The 20,030-nt window shown below is 48.9% G+C and overlaps 1 protein-coding gene across 6 annotated transcripts in view; it reads left to right on the top strand.

Annotated features, from left to right (window-relative positions):
* The first annotated feature begins 7,555 nt into the window (after positions 1 to 7,555).
* The window catches only part of MED15 (mediator complex subunit 15), a 64,230-nt gene continuing 51,755 nt past the window's right edge, over positions 7,556 to 20,030 (top strand). For 5 of the 6 annotated variants that reach the window (XM_079762728.1, XM_079762726.1, XM_079762727.1 and 2 more), the window contains exon 1: positions 7,556 to 7,700. In XM_079762728.1, the coding sequence (XP_079618854.1) occupies positions 7,633 to 7,700 (68 nt within the window). In that variant the 5' untranslated portion in view covers positions 7,556 to 7,632. The remainder of the gene's footprint in view (positions 7,701 to 20,030) is intronic. The other variant, XM_079762725.1, reaches the window with a different exon arrangement.

Genomic DNA, 20,030 nt, shown 5'->3' with positions numbered 1-20,030 from the left:
CCTCCCTCCTTCTCTCCCCGCTTTCCCACGAATCGCCTCCTTATTCATTCCCTCCCTCCCTCATTCCCTCCCTCATTCCCTCCTCTCATTCACTCATTCATTCATTCACTCATTCATTCATTCATTCATTCATTCATTTCTCCCTCTCATTCTCTCTCTCACTGGCACATTCATTCTCTACTTCCCTTCCTTTTTCCCTTCCTACTCCCCTCACTCGCTCCTTCCCTCCCTCCGAGTCCTTCACGGCGTCTGTGCTTGCGGGTGGCCTGCCCTCTGTTGGCCGTTGAGGAGAGGCCCTAAGGGCAGCCAGTGTGAACAGGTGTTTTCCTGTTTACTGAGATTCTGGAGTAAATCCAATTCCCAGTCCAAAAGCTTGGTCCCAGCCGTCTGCCAGGAGGCTCTTGGCATTCCTTTTTCCCCGCCTTCACTCTGAGAGGATCTCATCCTGCCAGGCTCATCCGTCATGGGCGTGTCCGGAGGTTAGAGCCAGCAGAGCCTCCTGATAGACAGGGTCAGGGTGCCTCTGCTCTGCTGGATGGCCTGTGGTTAAAAAAAAAAAAAAAGTCAGGGAGGACTGTAGAAGAGTAGGATCGGCCTCCAGGAGCCGAGGGTCCCAGTGAGAGTGGGCTCCTATGAAGGCTCTCTGGAAAAGGGGACTCCCTCACCCGGGGTGGTGTAACAGATGAGGACTTTTGGGGAGCGGGAAAGGCATTCCAGGAATGGGACAGTGCCGGCAAGGTCACGGAGGTGAGATCCAGGGAAGTGAGTGGTCGGGAGGCTGCCAGGAGTTTCTACGTCTGGAAGGAAACTTGAGGACCAGACCCTGCCTTCCGGAGGTGGATGTGGCCCTGAGAGCAGCCTTCAGCCAGGGCAGGCAGACGCCACGGTGGGTTGCAGAGCCTGGACGGGAGAGGGAGAGTGGGAGGAAGCAGAGCAAGGGTGCAGCCGGGAAGTTGCCGCCTCAGGTGAGCAGGGAGTGAGGACAGAGGGTAATGCTGGTTGGAGATCTAGAAAGGAGGCAGGTTCCTCAGGACACACGAGTGATGGATGAGGAGGGATGAGCCCAAGAGATGGAGTGAAACAGTAGGACCACCCCTGTCACAAGGAGGCTGTAGCAAGAGCAGGTTTAAGGGAAGACAAGGCTCACGTTGGCCCCAGGCAGGGTAGGGAGTGTGCAGATATACAACTGAACAACCCGTCGCTATGATATGCGCTTACGACCAGGGGGTGTGCGTGGAACATGGCTGGCATCGGCTGCGGCGGGATGGTGGAGCAGGTGAGTGGGGGCACCAGACCAAGCGGGGTGCCAGTCACTGTCATCAGGGTGAACCTCTGGTGGTTACTGAAAATTCTTTGCTCTGCACGACACAGTCCCGCACAGCACTCACACCTGCTGCTGGCACTGGCCCCGATCGCTCCACACCGTCAGCAGGTGCGAGCAAGGCTGGCGCCATCAGTGTGTGGGAACGGTAGCAGCAGGAGCAGGGCTGCTAGCAGACAGGGGACAGGGGGGCCACAATGGGAGGGGCTGAGCAGGGGTGCAGAGGATGGGCCGAGACACGCCCCTGTGTCCACTGCAGCCTCGCAGCCCACAGTTCCTTTCAAGGTGCACGAATTCGTGCACTGGGCCCCTAGTATATAGATAATTCTTTATTGTGAAAGTATTACACATGTCCCCTTACACACTGGTGTTCCAAGGGGCACCCAGAGAGTAGGAACATAGAGAAGGAATGGGAGGAGCAATTGCAAAGACCCAGCGGGGTCAGTTGTGAGGGTGGCCTCAGAGGGTAGAGGAGGCAAAATCCTGCAACAGGGAGGCTTTTAATGTGTTCACAGGAGCCCTTTCCTTGGAGCAGCAGAAGCCAGCCTACCGTGCCTGGTGTGAAACGAGGAGAAGACAGGAAGACTGCAGGGGGATGGATGCCTGGTCTCTGAGATGTGGACAGATGGGACCACGGTTTTAGGGGAGAGTACCTTCAGGGGAGCAGGGAGGAGCTAGTGGGTGGAGAGAGCAAGGAGGAGTGAGGGGGAGGAGGCCAAAAGTGGTAAGTTCAGTGGTTTTAAATACATTCTTTTTTTTTTCTTCTATTTATTAAATTGATTGGAGTGACATTGGCCAACATGAACTTAGAGGTTTCAGGTGTGGGTTTCTATGTGACAAGATCTGTATGTTGCACCGTGTGCCCTCCACCCAAAGTCAAATCTTCTCCTGTCACCTTATATTAGGACCCTCTTCTCCCCCACCCCCTTCCCTCTGGCAACCACCACACTGCTGTCTGTGTTCACGGGTTTCAGTTTCATATCCCACACATGAGTGAAATCACATCGTTCTTAGCTTTTTCTGGCTGACTTATTTCACAAGCATAATGTTCTCAAGGTCCACCCATGTTGTGGCAAATAGCGCTATTTCATGCTTTCTTTCTTCTTCTTCTTTTTTTAAAATATATTTTATTGATTTTTACAGAGTGGAAGGGAGAGGGATAGAGAGTTAGGAACACCCATGAGAGAGAAACATCCATCGTTCAGCTGCCTCTTGCACACCCGCTACTGGGGATGTGCCCGCAACCAAGGTACATGCCCTTGACCGGAATCGAACCTGGGACCCTTCAGCCCGCAGGCCGACGCTCTAACCACTGAGCCAAACCGGTTAGGGCAATTTCATGCTTTCTTATGGCTGAGTAGTCTTCCACTGTGTATATGTAACCACATCTTCCTTACCCAGTCCTCTGTCTCTGGACTCTTTGGTTGTCTCCATGTCATAGCCACTGTGGATAATGCTGCAGTGAACATAGGGGTGCGTATGTCTGTTCGAATACATGACTTTGAGTTTTTCGGGTATTGGAGCTTCTGTCTTGCTCAGTCTGCAGGAAGTGAGCCACCATGTCATGGAGACACTACAGCAGCCCTAAGGAGAGGACTCCATGGTACTGAGATCTCTGTCAAAACCAGCACAAGCCTTAACCGGTTTGGCTCAGTGGATAGAGCGTCGGCCTGCGGACTGAAAGGTCCCAGGTTCGATTCCGGTCAAGGGCATGTACCTTGGTTGTGGGCACATCCCCCGTAGGAGGTGTGCAGGAGGCCACTGAGCCAAACCGGTCAGGGCTGTACATACTTTCTTTATCTCCTCTGGAGAGGCACCTTCTGGTAAGGGGCTGTTTTTGTAAAACTCAAGCCTCAAGCAGAATTCCTCTAATGAGTAGCATGTTTATATGCAAGACTAAGCAGAAGCTATTAACCTGAAGGCCATGGGAACAAAGCATGATTGAACATGATAGAGTGAGACCGACCATATGACTCCTTTACAATAGTATATACAGGGTTCAATACTATCCCTGGTTTGGTTTCAGGCAGCCACTGATAAGGGGAACTACTATCATTTGTTATGCAACAACATTAGATAACTAATACCTACAACAATTGGCAGTAGTTATTACCATTTAAATAAAATACAAAGTGGCTCTAAAAACAATTCCACTCTGGGTATCTATTTTATTATTATTATTATTCAAAAAGAGCTGTAAGCACTTGGGAATCTATATTGAAGAAAAAAATCCAGATGGAATCAAGCCAGCATAGCAGAGGATATGTATCGTAATGTTAATGTAAAAAAAACAAAACACCAAAACCATTGAAACCTGTAAAGAATTTTTGTGAGTTTATTTGAGCCAAACTGTTGACAGATGCAGGGAAGCAGAACCTCAAGGAATTGAGGTAATGCTCCAGAGAATGGCGGGTTACATCTGTATTTATACATTGCAATCAAAGGAAAGGGACGTGGGTGGGTTACATGAAATCCATTGGTGATAGACTAGAGAGGTGGGAGAAAGCAAAGTAGGGAAACTCTTGGGATTGGATAAAAAGTAAAATGATAGACACATCAGGAACAATGAACATGATAATGAAGGAATTTGTGGTATCTGTCCTGGCGCCCAGCACATTAGGTTGTGCCCCAAGGGGTCCGGAAAAAGGGACGTTACAAGTTACCCAGACATTTCAAATGTGCAGGTTATTATAGATGCAAAAAGACAGATAGCCTCAGTTAAGGTAAAGGTTGACCTTGTCAGTGAGGATACCAGCCTAGGATGTAACTACCCACCATAACTGCTTTTAGTTAAAGTTTCATTTCAGACCATCCTTTGTGGTTACTTTAGGTCTCTGAGTTTGCAAGACCCCCATGCAGGCTGCCCCTGAGTTTGTCAGGTTAGCACGTGGCCCCTTTCGTCCACATCAGCATATTTTCAACTCTGAAAAAGTGAATGTCCATAAATAAACTATAGTGCATTGCTTCTGTGGAAGGACCTGCAGTGGGTGATCTAGGAGCTGTGATGTAGCAATAACTCTTAAAAAAATATATTTTTTACTGATTTCAGAGAGAGAAAGAGGGATAGAAGCATCAATGATGAGAAAGAAATATTGATCTGCTGTCTCCTGCATGCCCTCCTGGGCATCGAGCCCACAACCCAGGCATATGCCCTGACCAGAAATCAGACCATGACCTACCAGTTCATGGGTGGCCACTCAACCACTGAGCCACACTGGCCAAAATAACTCTTATTAAGTGACAAGGACAGTGTTGTTCAGTAGTTAGAGGGTCAGTCCATGCACCAAAGGGTCGTGGGTTTGATTCCTGGTCAAGGGCACATACCTGGATTGCAGGTTTGAGCCCCAGCCCTGGTTCAGCATGTGCAGATATGTCTCTCTCACATCAATGCTTCTCTCTCTCCTCTCTCTTTTCCCCTTCCCTCTCCCTCCCTCCTTTCCACTCTCTCTGAAAATCAATGGAAGAAAACGAGCTTGGGAGAGGATTAAGGACACAAAATAAAAAAAGTGACAAGATACATAGTATTTATGTAAGAAACAACCAGAGCTTTTAGGATTGAAACCATCCACAGCCTTCATTCAGCTCACTGTCTCCATCAAGATGACTTCTTATGATGCCGTGCTGTTCCAACAGGACTTTATTTGGGAGGATAAAGTTGCAAATAACTGTATTGTTTCTTTTAAGAACGTTCGGGAGAGAATCTATTTATCTGAACAATAGGCTACTCAACTAGTCACTATCAGAGGGAATAGTCTCATCTCAGAACAACAGAGGTCAATTGAACACGGTCAGGGTCTGTTTACTCTTCAGGGGCTTCCCACCCCTCAGCTAGAGGTGTCCTTCATTCCTGAAGTGTTCTATCAGGAGCTCTGCCCCTAATAATCAGGTTCCAATATTGAAAGACCCACCCCAAAAGCCTTATAAATACAGGGTGGGGCAAAAGTAGGTTTACAGTTGTTGGTGTGGAAAATAATCTATATATGTATATAAGGCTAATATGCAAAGTGTCCCCTCGGGAGTTCGACCAGGAGACCGGGAGTTCAACTGGGAGACCAGGAGTTTGACCACTCGCTATGACATGCACTGAACCAGGGGGCAGCGCGGAACGAAGGGAGGCCCCAGCTGGCAGTCAGCAGCTGCGGGGGAAGGAGGGCCCTGGCTGGCAGCCGGAAGGCCCTGATCGGCCCTGATCACCGGCCAGGCCTAGGGACCCTACCCGTGCATGAATTTCCTGCACCAGGCATCTAGTTAATAAATAATAATACAAGAATTAACTCTGTGTTTTGTGTACTCACAACATTAAACCTACTTTTGACCCACCCTATATAAACATCCTGCTTTTGACCCCCCACCTCCCGTACAATTCCATTTTCACACACACAAAATTAACAATAAATTCTTAATATCACCAAATAGTCAAGTAATCACATTTCCCAATTATCCTCTACATGTCCTTCTTTGCTGCTTTTTAAAATATATATATTTTTTATTGATTTTTTTTTTTTACAGAGAGGAAGGGAGAGGGATAGAGAGTTAGAAACATCCATCAGCTGCCTCCTGCACACCCCCTACTGGGGATGTGCCCGCAACCAAGGTACATGTCTTGACCAGAATCCAACCTGGGACCCTTCATTCCGCAGGCCGACGCTCTATCCACTGAGCCAGGGCTTTGCTGCTTCTTAGGGCTTTGCTGCTTCTTAAAATATATATATTTTTATTGATTTCAGAGAGGAAGGAAGAGGAAGAGAGAGACAAAAACATCAATTATGAGAGAGAATCATTGATTGGATGTCTCCTGCATGCCCCACACTGGGGATCAAGCCAGCAATCCAGGCACATGCCCTTGACCAGAATCAAACTCAGGCCAACGCTTTATCCACTGAGCCAAACTGGCCAGGGCTTTGCTGCTTTTTGAAGTTTATTTGAATCAAGATCTAAACAGGGACCTCACATTGCAGTTATGGGATGCCTCTAAAGTCTCTTTTAATCTTTGGGTTCTCCTCCGTGTTGCATTTCTCTTCTTGTTGAAGAAACTGGGCCCTTTGTTCTGTAGCCTCACCCGGGCTAAATTTCAGTTTATCATATGACTACAGGCCCAGTGCACAAATTCCTGCATGGGTGGGGTCTGACCAGCCTGCCTTGATTGGGGTGGGGGGGACTGATCAAGGGTGGGGCTGGCTGGGAGGAGGAGCTATAGGTGGTTGGCGGGCTGGCCCCACCCCCTGGTCTAGGGGACAATTTGCATATTACCCTTTTGTTAGAATACTAAAGGCTCAGTGCACGAATTTGTGCACTAGTGGGGTCCCTTGGCCTGGCCTGCGGGATCAGGCTGAAACTGGCTCTCCAACATCCCCCGAGGGGTCATGCATTTCGAGAGGGAGCAGGCCAGGCCGAGGGACCCCACTGGTGCACAATCAGGGCCAGAGAGGGACCTGGGAGGTTGGCTAGCCAGGGAGGGACCGCGGGAGGGCTCCAGGGCATGTCTGGCCCGTCTCGCTCAGTCCCAATTGGCCGGACCCCAGCAGCAGGCTAACCTACTGGTTGGAGTGTCTGCCCCCTGGTGGTCAGTGCACGTCATAGCGAGCGGTTGAGGGACCTTAGCATATCATTAGCATATTACACTTTGATTGGTTGAATGGCCGCCCGGTCAACCAGACTCTTAGCATATTAGGCTTTTATTATATAGGATTTATTATATAGGATGATGATGATAATAACTGCTGGTGGGTATGCAAACTGCTCTCTCTGAATGACAGGATTTATAATGTTCGGTCCTTAAGTTTCTATCATGTATTGCCTTTTTTTGTTGTTATTGTTGTGCTGTTAATCCTCCCCTGAGGCTATTTTCCCCACTGATTTTTTAGAGAGAGGGGAGGGGGAGAGACAGAGAAACACATACATACCCTTGACCACAATTGAACCTGGGACCATTCGGTCTACAGGCCAATGCTCTATCCACTGAGCCAAACCAGCTAGGGCCCCAAGATACAGAGTTTCAAAAAATTATTTCTGGGAGAATGAGAGCAAAAAAAGTTTGAAGATGTGAACAGCTCTAGAGTAGCATGAGACCTGAAACCTCGTAGGCAAGCGGGGCGCTGGGAGAGGTGCCAGTGGCTACAGCGACCCTCATGTGGCCGGAACTCCATTTCCCACAGGCCCGCATGTGCAACTCCATTTCCCACAATTCCCGCTCCGCTTCCGGCGTGGCCGGGGCGCTGTGGAGGGCTTCCGGGTTTGGGCCTGGCGCTGTGCTTGTGGCGGCGGCGGCGGCGGCCGAGTGGGACGCGGGAGGTGGGAGCAGGGGGTCCGGTATGGACGTTTCGGGGCAGGAGACGGACTGGCGGAGCGCCGCCTTCCGGCAGAAGTTGGTCAGTCAAATGTGAGTAGGGGCGGCCGGGGCGGCGGGCGGGGTCACCGGACCTTCCCCCCCGCCAACCCCCCCACGCGCGGCGGGCAAGGCCCGGGCTGGATCCCGGGAGACTTAGGGCACCGGGACCCGCGGGGGCTCGAGGGCGCTGGGAGGCCGAAAGCGTCGGGGACCCGCGTGTGTCCGAGGGCGCGGCCCTCCGGCGATCCTCCTCCGGCGGTCCTCTCTGTTCTCGGCCGACACGGACTGCTTGTTAGCTTTCCTGGGGCCGAACTATGAAAACCACCGAGCCTTGGCTTATGAGTCATCGCCCTGAGCTTTCTTATTCGTCATTTGTGTGCTTTGGGTGCAGACTTTCCCCTGCTTTGAATCACACTGAATAAGAAAAAGCGATGGGACCGCCCGTCGTGGCTGTAGCAGGTTTGTGATTCCTCTTCCAGGAAAGCGTATCAGGATGAGAGGAAGATGGGAGGGAGGTGGATGGAAGGTGAGGTTGGGAGGCTAGCTGCTTGCGCTGCTGTGGGCGGTGGGCGGTGGGCTGCGGGCGCCGCGCCCCCTTCCTATCCCTCCCCTTCCCCCATCTCACTCCCCTTCTGCCCCCCTGAATGGACCTTCTGGAAGGGTGACAGGAGGGAGCTGTCAGGAAGCTGATGTGGATTGGGAGGAGGGAGTGAAGAGCTGGGGTTAGTGCCTTCTCCTCAGTCTCAGTTATTGAACCCCTCAGTGCGTGGGCTGCCAGGGCACCCCTAGGCTTCACCCTAGAGGAACTCCAGCTCCTCGCCACCCACAGCTTGCTTCGTTGAGCAGCCTTTTACTGAGCTTACTGGCATGTGGTGCTAGCCACAGATTTGCCTGAGACAGCCCCTGCCTTCAGGGAACATACTGTACTACCATCAAGGAACAGTTACAGTGCAGTCATTCTCCTAGAGGAAGAACTGACAGTTTGCTTGAATAAACTGAGTTCTCAAAAGACAAGTAGGAGTGTGATGGGCCATCATTTCAAGCTAAGGAGTGTGGAAGTGTGAGCACTCCGTGCATGGTGGATATTGCTGTAGGCTGAGAGTTCTGGGATTTGAGGAATTAGGAGGTTCGGGAGATGATAATGGAATGAGGGTGAGCAGGTGCTGACATGTTAATGCAGCGCTGAGGAATGGAGCCTGTATTGGCATGTGGCCTGCTTTGAAGTAGTGGAAAGCCAGAGTTGGAAAGATCCCCTGAGTCCCAGGAGATGGATCAAGAACAGAGGAGAGAGAGGCTAGTTAGGCCATTATGAGAGTTTTGAGCTCTTGGGATTTGGGGACCTGCCATTTTTCATCCTTGCATTTCCATTGTTTGATCACAGCCTGTCACATTGCTCCAAAAAGTGGTTGTGGAATGACCTAGTCAGGCTAGGGATTATAAAGGCCTGCATTATACACTGGTAGGAACTGAAAGAGGAAGATGATTCCAGAGAAAGGGGAGAGTGAGCATTGACAGCCGTCCTTGATGACTAACTGGATGGAGGGGGTGGATGCAGCCCTGTGGAAGGAAGGAAGTGGGGCGGAATGCAGGGAAACCTCTTAGTCCATTGGAAGGAGTGGGCATTGTAGAGGTAGTGGCTCTGGGCACTGCTGTGGAATAGTTTGGGGACAAATCTGCAGGTATTGCAGAATCAGTGGACATTGTTTTTAGATGCACTGGAGTTATCTATAGGTGAAATCTTGAGGGATGGTCCACTGCAGGGCTCTAGCCAGAAACCCACCTCCCAACCCCGGGGGAAAGATTCCTTTTTGGGGAGCCTAGAATTTAAGAACAGGAGGAATGAGTTGCAACCAAAGAAAATGGGGAAGGTGGGGGAAGGTCAGACGGCTGGGAGGGCAATTGAAGAGTTTCTGGGTGTCAGGGATTGACTGGATACCTCATAATTCGGCTTCCTTTTGCTTCCAGGGAAACTAGGTTCCTTTTCCTTTTCTTTTTTTTTTGCCAGATTGCTGCTTGTGTATTTGTTTTCTATTGCTGCTGTAACAATTTACTACAAATATCCTATATAGTAAAAGCCTAATATGCAAATTGTCCCCTCTGGCAGTCGTTGGACCAGCATTCCATCAGGAGACTGGGAGTTCAGCCGCTTGCTATGACGTGTGCTGACCACCAGGGGGCGGCACAGAACATGGCTGGTGCCGGTGTCATGTTGCGACCTCTTGCCAGTTAGCTGGGGGCGGGGTGACAGGGATGGAGGTGCGGTGAGAATGCAGGGTGTCTGTGGAGTTTGCTCTCACTCCCCCTGCTACCCTGAGATGCCAGGGTTCGTGCGCTGGGGCGCTCAGGTACCTGCGAGACCTCTTTCTGGTGAGCTGAGCCGCAGCTGCAGGGACTACAGGAGCCTGTTGGGCTGCCCTTGGTTTCACGCAGGAGTTGGTCTGCAAGGCCTACTGCCCGCTTGGCTTCTGTGTGGCGCCGCTGGGTGACCCAGAGGCCCACACTGCACCCCAGCCCGCCGTGTCCAGCCACGCTCAGTTCATCTTCGTGTGGGGATTCGGGCGCCGTGACTTAGGCAGAGGAGGGTGCACGGGGACCCGGGGGCCCAGGTGCTGCCCAGGGCCCAGAGGTCAGCTGGGACCTGCCCTTCCACACCAGACGCTCGTGCTTCGATCACCGGCCAGGCCTAGGGACCGCACCTGTGCACGAATTTCGTGCACCAGACCTCTAGTAGCGTCATAAAACAACATAAATTTATCTTACAGTTTCTTTAGATCAGAGTTCTAGGTAGGCTCAGCTGAGTCTTCTGCTTAGGGTCTTATAGGGCTGAAATCCAGATGTTGGCACAGGCGCATTTCTTCCTGGAGGCTCTGGGGTAGAATTTGCTTTTAAGCTCATTTGGGTTGTTGACGAAGTTCAGTTCCATGCAGTTGTCATACTGAGGTGTCCTCATTCCTTGCTGTTTGTTAGCCAGGGGTCAGTCTTTGTTCCTAGTGGCTGCCTGCATTCCTCATACCTTTATGTAGCCCCCTCCAGCGAGGGCGGGTTCTTCTGCCACATCTCTCTGACTTGAGCCAGAGAAAATTCTCTACTAAGGACTCAAATAGATTGGGCCCTCTGGGATGAATCAGGATGATATCCCTATTTTGACGTCTGTAACCTTAATTACGTCTGGAAAAGCCCCTTCTGCCATATAATGTAGCATATTCACAGGTTCCTGGGACTAGACATGGGCATCTTTGGGGAATCCTTCTGTTTACCACCGCTGGCATGAGCAGTTTCAAAGGTTGTCCTCCTAACCTGATGTGGGTGTCCTCAGTTCTCAGATTTGTGTTCTCTCCAGGGTTCACTTTGAAAGTTGTGATTCTTGGTGCCTTGATTTATTGTGTTCACAGGGTTAAAAATGAGGATTTGGGTTAGGATACTTGACATATTATTAATTGTAATTTTCTTTGGCGTGTATGCTGTTGTTTAAAAGTTGGCCATCTTGGGAAATGTTTTGAACCCAAGTAATTTATAGTTGAGTGAGGGAATAAAGAAAACATAATGAAGAACTGAGAAGTTTCAGTGGAAGGGAAAGCATCTGATAGCTGGTTCACTGTCTCTGCCTAGCTCTTGAGCATCTACCAAGAGAACAGTGCTGCAGAGTGTGGGCTAAATAGTCTCCCAGCTCCCACTGAGAAAAGCCCCAGTGCCCCTGATGGCAACCAGGAAGTGGTTGTTGAGACACTGATTTCAGAGTCCTGACCCTTGGCTCTCTACTGCCTCTAGACTAGGAGTGAGTGACCTGAGGGATGAAAGTCCTCAGTCATCCAGCTGCTCAGGAGTCTGGGGCTTTCTCAACAGCAACAACAACAGCACCTGCCATGTAATGGACGTGCTGTGCCAAGCCCTGTTGCAGGAACTGACATGTTAGCTCAATGATTCTTCATGCTTGCCCTTCCAGTGGGATGTACTTATTACTCTTGTTTTTAAGATGAGGAAACAGGCATAGAAGAGAGGCCACTGCTGCTTATGGAAGTTATACTCTGCATGTTATAAATGAATGCTTGCGGAACTGTAGCAGGACAGGAGAGGCTAACTGCTTTTTAATCTTTGAAAGAGAGGGCCCACCTTTTTGGGGTAGAGTGGCAATGGCAGCTGGAAGTTAACCTGAGCCCAGTGCATTGGAAGAGCCGGCTAGAGAAACCTGCTGCAGGTGGACATCCTGTTGGCAATTTTAGCAACTCCCCATTGGGTTGGTCATTGGACTTCAGATAGTGACTGGCCCTTCTGTAACTGTTTGGCACAGCACTGTTGGAGCACAGCAAGCCCCTACAGATGTTTGGCCTCTGCAGAGGCTGCAGCCAGTCCCACACCCCACCAGCTCCCTTTTGTAGGTGACCCAACCCACCTACCACAGCTGCAGCCCTTACATCTGTTTCTGACCAGAGTCTTTCAACTGTTTCTGCCATTCCTGATGAGGTGGCTGTGGCTAGTCCAGGACCCATGTTCTGTGGTGGGAAGGACATTATTACCTGTCACAAAGGACAAGGGGGTACCTGCTCTCTTTAAAGCATTCCTCTGGGCAATAATATTGGTTACATACCCAGAAGGTACATTTTAAAAGGAATTCCAGTGACTTTTTAAAAATTCAAACTGGAAAATTCAAAATCCTAAAACCAAGTCGTATGGTTAAAGACTCCATGCCCTGGTACCCACCACTCAGCTTCAAATGATCAACTCTTGCTTCATGGATTCTGCCATCTGCCCCCGATTATTTTGATAATCGGGGTATTTGGCCGCCCAGTGCCTGTGGATTCAATCTAAGCCTGGCTCCCTTCTGGCTCTGCGCCTGCCCGTCCATCCCACCATACTGTGTTGCCCATGGAGCCTCACAGGAGCCCAGCTCTTTGTCATCCTAGCTGCTCTGTATCCTGGTTTGTTTCCCTGCTTGAGACACTCTTCTTCCCATGGCTGAGCACTGCAGTCCCATCCTACCCACCTTCCCAGGACATTGGGCCGCCAGTTGCCCTCTGCTTTTTAGTCTGAATCTCTCAGGCCCTGAGCATTTGTGAATCAGAGTTGATCCCTGTCTCACCAGGAGTGCTGTGGCCCTGTTCAGACTGGGGTGATAGTGGGCTAACCTGAAGGGCATTCACCTTAGAGTTGAGGAAAGTGATAACAGCACACAAGTGATGCCATAGCCATCCTCACAAGCTGCTGCTGGGGCACATAAATTAGGACATTTTTTCTGGAAGGTTGTTTGGCAATCTGTTGATTCCAGTAACCTTAAAATGTTCCTTTCCTTAGGTATTTCCTCTAAGGCTATAAGCAGGAGAGTATTCAAAAAGTCTGGTGGTGATAAGGCGTGTCTCCACATCATGTCAGGAGTGGGACAGGAGAGACAAGTCAGGAGTGGGAGCTGGGTTAGGTTTGTTATTGTAGCTGCAGATGGCAGGCTTGGTGCTGCTGTTAAAATTGACGTGGGAGATACTCCATAACACGTTGCTATCAGGAAGAGCAGGTTAGCAAGCAGCACATCATGGTACAGGCTGAGTTTTTTAAAATAGATGTCCTTAGCTGATTGAGTGATTTTAATTTCCTTTGTAAATTTTAGTACATATACGTATGTGTGTTTTTCTGTTAATAATAAACATACATCCTTTGTAATCAGAAATCCTTTGAAGATGAGGTAGACCTGTCTGCCAGTGAGGAGGAGGTGGCTATGGCCACAGACTACTACCAAAAGGCAGAAAGTCACCATGTGCTCTGCCTGCAGGGTAGTGTCCTCTCTCACCTGGGCCCTGAGTGCTAGCACAACCTTCTTAAGATGATTCCATCCTTTCCACCTCTGCTAAAAAGCATTCCCCTTTCTGTCTGAAAATGTCCTTCCAGCTGACACTCCTCTGTGCTGGTGTGAGAGCCCCAGCCAGAATGCTCCCTGCTCTATGCATTGCCCTCTGGTCACCATCATGACTGGCTCTTCCTCTGTCATTCTTTCTCTTCCCTATTGGAGGTTTGGCATGCCCTTTACCCTCTTCATGGGATGATGGCTCAGCCCACTGCAGTTCTTACTTCCTCTTGTGTGTGTAGAGCCTTCATTGGCTGCATCCTGGCATGAAATGAAAAGATGAACTCTTTTCTGTTATTTTTACACTCATTATTATTATTATTATTTTAACATTTTTATTGATTTCAGAGAGGAAGGGAAAGGGAGAGAGAGATAGAAACATCAATGATGAGCGAGAATCATTGATCGGCTGCCTCCTGCACGCCCTCCACTGGGGATTGAGCCTGCAACCCGGGCATGTGCCCTTGGCTGGAATCGAACCTGGGACCCTTTAGTCCACAGGCTGACGCTCTATCCACTGAGCCAAACCAGCTAGGGCTACACTCATAATTATTGCTATTATTTTGGTTTGTGAACAACATTATAAATTCCTTGAGTGTAGGAACTGTTTTATACCTCCGCATCTCATTTAACTAATGCCTTGGCTCAGACAAGAGGTGCATCCAGTAATTGAAGATAGGGTTGTGGAAAGCAGTGCTGTCTTCTATTCTTGCAGCCTGCCAGGGTTTTCTCCATTAGTGCTACCTAAATGCCGAATCGGTTCTCCTTCTGAGCCTTTCCTTTTTTTTAAATTGAGACATTTATTTAAAGACGAAGGGGAGACCAGATGGTTCTGTTTAGTAGATGAGCAGATGAGTACCCAGAGAACAAAGGGGGATGCACCAGAACCTAGGCGGAATCATCTTGAAACCCACAACGAGGGAGACGGTTCTCTCCGCTTTAGTAATGATCTTCTTCCTAACCTAGGTGGGGGCCTGGTAATAAAAGTCTGGGATTTAATGAGTTTATCATCTTGTGGTGGATTTAGGGTATTGAGTCTTTGGAAAATACATTTGACCTCTCTAAGTCCCGGTTCTTTTTGAGCTTTTTATTTTGAACGTAACAGTTGCAAGGATAGTAGAGAACACCTGGCCATACCCTTCCCTCAGATTCACCGATTCTCTCACAGATGTCTTCCTGGTGCTCATGCTTGATGAATGGCAGCCGAGTCCTGTCTCGCTCCTTTCTCCTTCTGGAACCTTTGGCCCCACAGGCTCTCTGCATGGGGATCTGATGCTAGAGGGATGGGAGCAGGTGGGAATGGGTGAGGTGTGATCTGGCTGCTGGTCAGCCTTTGAGCTGAGCCACTTATGTCCAGTCTGGGAGAGGGACAGTAAGGCAGGTGAGTGGCATCGGCCAAGGGTCCTGGACCAGAAAGGCTCCTAGCCTCTGGAGCTCCAGCACTTCCCAGCCTGTGTGTACCTCCTACTCCTTCCTGTACAGGTTCCAGTGGGTGTGGGAAGGCCGTGCTTGTTGGTTAAAAAATGGCTTATTTCTGTCCCCACTGTCCTGTTCTGCTCTCCCCTTTCCAACTTCTTTTCAGTTCTCACCAGAGGTGACGTTAGAAGTGATCTGGCTGCTGTAGATGGGATGGGGCTCTTGTTATAAAAGTAGAAAGAATGCTGGACTTACCCTGAGAATCCCTGGTGAATCACCCTGGGTCTTTCAATCACCATAGGTCTGATTTGAGTCATGCCAGGGAGGACTCACGCCTGTGCAAGTGCTGCCTGTGGAGGTGCTGCAGAATCCCTGCCAGGTGCTCTGTAATGGGAATTCAGGCTTGAGGCCATTCAAGTCCAAACCCAAAGATGGGGAATGGGCAGGATCCTGGGGCCAGGGCTCAAGAGCTCTTGCTTATCTCACAGGTAATTCTTACATATTTTTAAAATATGCGTTTATGGATTTCAAAGAGAGGAAGGGAGAGGGAGAGAGAGATTGAAACATCAGTGAGAGGAACATAAATCAGCCACCTCCTGAGTGCTCCCCACCGGGAATTGAGTCTACAACCTGGGCATGTGCCCCTGTAACCTCCTGGTGCATGGGTCAATGCTCAACCACTGACCTGCACCCACCAGGCCCATAAATGTTTCTTTTATATTAAACTAGAGGCTCAGTGCACGAATTCTTGCACCAGTGGGGTCCCTTAGCCTGGCCTGCGGGATCAGGCCAAAACCGGCTCTCCAACATCCCCCAAGGGGTCCTGGATTGTGAGAGGGCGCAGGCCAGGCTGAGGGATCCCACTGGTGCACGATCGGGTCCAGAGAGTGACCATGGGAGGACTTCAGGGCGTGTCCGGCCCGTCTTGCTCAGTCCCAATCGGCCCAGCAGCAAGCTAACCTACCGGTCGGAGCGTCTGATGCCTGGTGGTCATTGCCGTCATAGCAACTGATCGACCAGTCGACTGTCTGCCGCCTGGTGGTCAGTGCATGTCATAGTGAGCGGTTGAGTGGCCTTAGCATATCATTAGCATATTATGCTTTGATTGGTTGAACGGACGACTGGACACTTAGCATTTAGGCTTTTATTATATAGGATACTAGTGGCCCAGTGCATGGTTTCGTGCACATTGAAAGGAAATTAATTAGAAGAAATAGTTTAATATTGCTATTCGCCCTTTCTCTATAACAGAAGTGTCAACCAAATTCACAATTGACAACGACAGATCGAAGCACACACGTGCAATTGGCGCCAGTGAGAGCTTTATATGTATCATGCATGTGCGAGTCAACTTAGCCTTTTATAGATATAGAATAAACTTGCTTAATTTAGACCTGCTTTCTGATGTAGCTAAACCTTTTTCCAGCCCAGTGAAGCACCCCAACTTCTCTTTCAGGTAATTGTCAGCAACACAGCAGTAAATATAACACGAACCAGATTATTGTAGATCAGGCGTCCTCAAACTACGGCCCGCGGGCCACATGCGGGTGTTTTTGCCATTTTGTTTTTTTACTTCAAAATAAGATATGTGCAGTGTGCATAGGAATTTGTTCATAGTTGTTTTTAAACTATAGTCCGGCCCTCCAACGGTCTGAGGGACAGTGAACTGGCCCCCTGTTTAAAAAGTTTGAGGACCCCTGTTGTAGATCATGCAGGGAGAACAAAGGGTAAAATATTTAACTGCAGCAGTGTTTGACTGTATTCTGTGCAGTGAGAAAACCTGAAGTCATTTTCAAAGTCCACCATTTCTTACTTCTTTTCAGTCAGGTCAAGTTTCTAAACTTTCTAAATCTCCGTTTTCCAGCTAATGAAAAGAAAATAGGATTCCACTGAGTCTCCTATCTGCCTACTCCAGGACTTCTGTGAGGATCAAATGAGATGAGGCATGGGAAAACGCTTCACAGACATTTGGTTAAAGTGTGTAATGTTTTTCTTTTTCTTTTTTTTTTTTTAATATATTTTATTGATTTTTTACAGAGAGAAAGAGAGAGGGATAGAGAGTTAGAAACATCGATGAGAGAGAATCATCGATCAGCTGCCTCATGCACGCCTCCTACTGGGGATGTGCCCACAACCAAGGCACATGCCCCTGACCGGAATCGAACCCGGGACCCTTCAGTCCGCAGGCCGACGCTCTATCCACTGAGCCAAACCGGTCAGGGCTTTTTTTTTTTTTTTTTTAAAGTAGAAATGTTTGCACCTGGCTATAAAGCAAGCCGTGTTCCTGGACTGAAGAAACTGCAAGGAGGCTAGTTGTTACTAGGGAGAGAAAGCCAGGCATTGCTACATGACGTCATTACCCGGATGGATACTTAGCATAGTAGCCTTTTATATATATAGATAGACTAGAGGCCCGATGCACAACAAGAGTAGGCCTTCCTTCCCTCCGGCTGCCAGCAGGCACTTGGGACCCGGGCTTCCCTCTGGCCGCTGGCAGACACCTGGAACCTGGACTTCCCTGGCAACCCTGGCTTCGTCCGGAAGGTCGTCTGGGAGGTCATCCGGTCTAATTAGCATATTATGCTTTTATTATTATAGATAAATCTGCAGTGAATCATATAAGGACATGTACCTTGAGCATGATGCCATCAGATGATCGTTCACACATGTAAATTTCCCCAATACCTGCATCTTGAACTGGTTTAGCACCCAGTAGGCTTCTTCCTGTGCTTCAGCCAGTGCAGACTCTGCCCCACTCCTCTGGCTTCCCCAGCCATGGAGGCATGTTCTTAAACTTCCTGTTATTGGAATCATACTCCATGCAATCTTGAATCTGGCTTCTTTCATTAATCATCATGTCTGTGAAATTTATCCTTGTAGGTAGCAGTTTTTTTTTTTAAATATATTTTATTGATTTTTTACAGAGAGGAAGGGAGAGGAATAGAGAGTTAGAAACATTGATGAGAGAGAAAAATCGATGAGCCGCCTCCTGCACACCCCCCACTGGGGATGTGCCCACAACCAAGGTACATGCCTTTGACCGGAATCGAACCCGGGACCCCTGAGTCCTCAGGCCGACACTCTATCCACTGAGCCAAACCGATTAGGGCGGTAGCAGTTCTAATTTATCCTTTGTGTCATTCCATTGCATGAGTCTATCCCAGATGACTTTTCTGTCCTACTCTTTTTTTTTTTTGTAATTTTTAAAAATATATATATTTTATTGATTTTTTTACAGAGAGGAAGGGAGAGGGATAGAGAGTTAGAAACATCGATGAGAGAGAAACATCAATCAGCTGCCTCCTGCACACCCCCTACTGAAGATGTGCCCGCAACCAAGGTACATGCCCTTGACTGGAATTGAACCTGGGACCCTTCAGTCTGCAGGCTGATGCTCTATCCACTGAGCCAAACCAGTTAGGGCATCTGTCCTACGCTTAATGGACGTCGGGGTTAGTTCTAGTAGTTGGCTCTGTGTACTAGTATACAGTTTTGGATCATGTCTTCTGATGGGTACATGTGCTTACTCTCTGGAGGGTGCACCCAGGGCTGGGCCCAGGGATGTGGCCTTTACCTACAGCAGGGGTCCTCAAACTTTTTAAACAGGGGGCCAGTTCACTGTCCCTCAGACCGTTGGAGGGCCGGACTATAGTTTAAAAACAACTATGAACAAATTCCTATGTACACTGCACATAACTTTTTTTGAAGTAAAAAAACAAAATGGCAAAAACACCCGCATGTGGCCCGCGAGCCGTAGTTTGAGGACGCCTGACCTACAGCATGGTCTGCCAAACAGTTTTCTCAGGTGGTACCAATTTATGTTCCCACAAGCCATGTAGGGGTGTTCAGCTTTAGACATCCTTGCCAACACCTGGCATTGTCAGGGAACCTGCCTTCATAACTAGCACCCTGTTGATTTTAAATGTACACTCAAATTTGATACCCACTCAATGCAGTCACAACAGGAATGGAAAGAATGATTTAGGAGGAGTGAAACTATAAGGAAAGAAGCTATAAATTTGGCGATTTTGTGTGTGTGTGTGTGTGTTTAAACTCTTTATTGTTGAAAGTATTACATATATCTCCCTTTTCTCCCATTTACCTCTCCCCGCCCGCTCCTGCCCCCCAGCACCATGGTTGGCAAACTGCGGCTCTTTGGCCCCTTGAGTGTGGCTCTTCCACAAAATACCATGGCCTGGGCAAGTCTATTTTGAAGAAGTGGCGTTAGAAGAAGTTTAAGTTTAAAAAATTTGGCTCTCAAAAGAAATTTTAATCGTTGTACTGTTGATATTTGGCTCTGTTGACTAATGAGTTTGCCGACCACTGCCCCAGCACATGCCCTTCCCCCCCTTGTGTTTGTTTTGTTTGTACATACATGCAGGAAGAAGGGAGGAGAAAGACACATCCTTACCCGAGGATGTTTTTCCATTGATTTTATTATTATTATTATTTTAAAATACATTTTATTGATTTTTTACAGAGAGGAAGGGAGAGAGATAGAGAGCTAGAAACAGATGAAAGAGAAACTAGAAACATCGATGAGAGAGAAACACTGACCAGCTGCCCCCTAAACACTCCCCACCGGGGATGTTCCCGCAACCAAGGTACATGCCCTTGACTGGAATCGAACCTGGGACCCTTGAGTCCGCAGGCCGATGCTCTATCCACTGAACCAAACTGGTCAGGGCTATTATTATTTTTAATCCTCACCTGAGGATATTTTTCCATTGATTTTTAGAGAGAGTGGAAGAGTGGGAAAGACAGAGAGAAATATTGATGTGGATGTGAGAGAAACATCGATTGGTTGCCTCCTGCACATGCCCTGAACAGGGCCCTGGCCAGGAGGAGCCTGCAACCGAGGTATGTGCCCTTGACCAGAATTGAACCCAGGACCTTTCAGTCCACAGGCTGATGATCTTTCTTTTTTTCTTAAATATATTTTATTGATTTTTTACAGAGAGGAAGGGAGAGGGATAGAGAGTCAGAAACATCGATGAGAGATAAACACCGATCAGCTGCCTCCTGCACACCCCCTACTGGGGATGTGCCCGCAACCAAGGTACATGCTCTTGACCTGAATCGAACCCGGGACCCTTCAGTCCGCAGACTGATGCTCTATCCACTGAGCCAAACCG

This window comes from Cnephaeus nilssonii, assembly GCF_951640355.1.
Source record: "Cnephaeus nilssonii genome assembly, chromosome: 22".
Taxonomy (NCBI): domain Eukaryota; kingdom Metazoa; phylum Chordata; class Mammalia; order Chiroptera; family Vespertilionidae; genus Cnephaeus; species Cnephaeus nilssonii.
The sequence above is the reverse complement of the archived record's forward strand: the minus strand, read 5'-3'. Positions and strand labels throughout refer to the sequence as shown.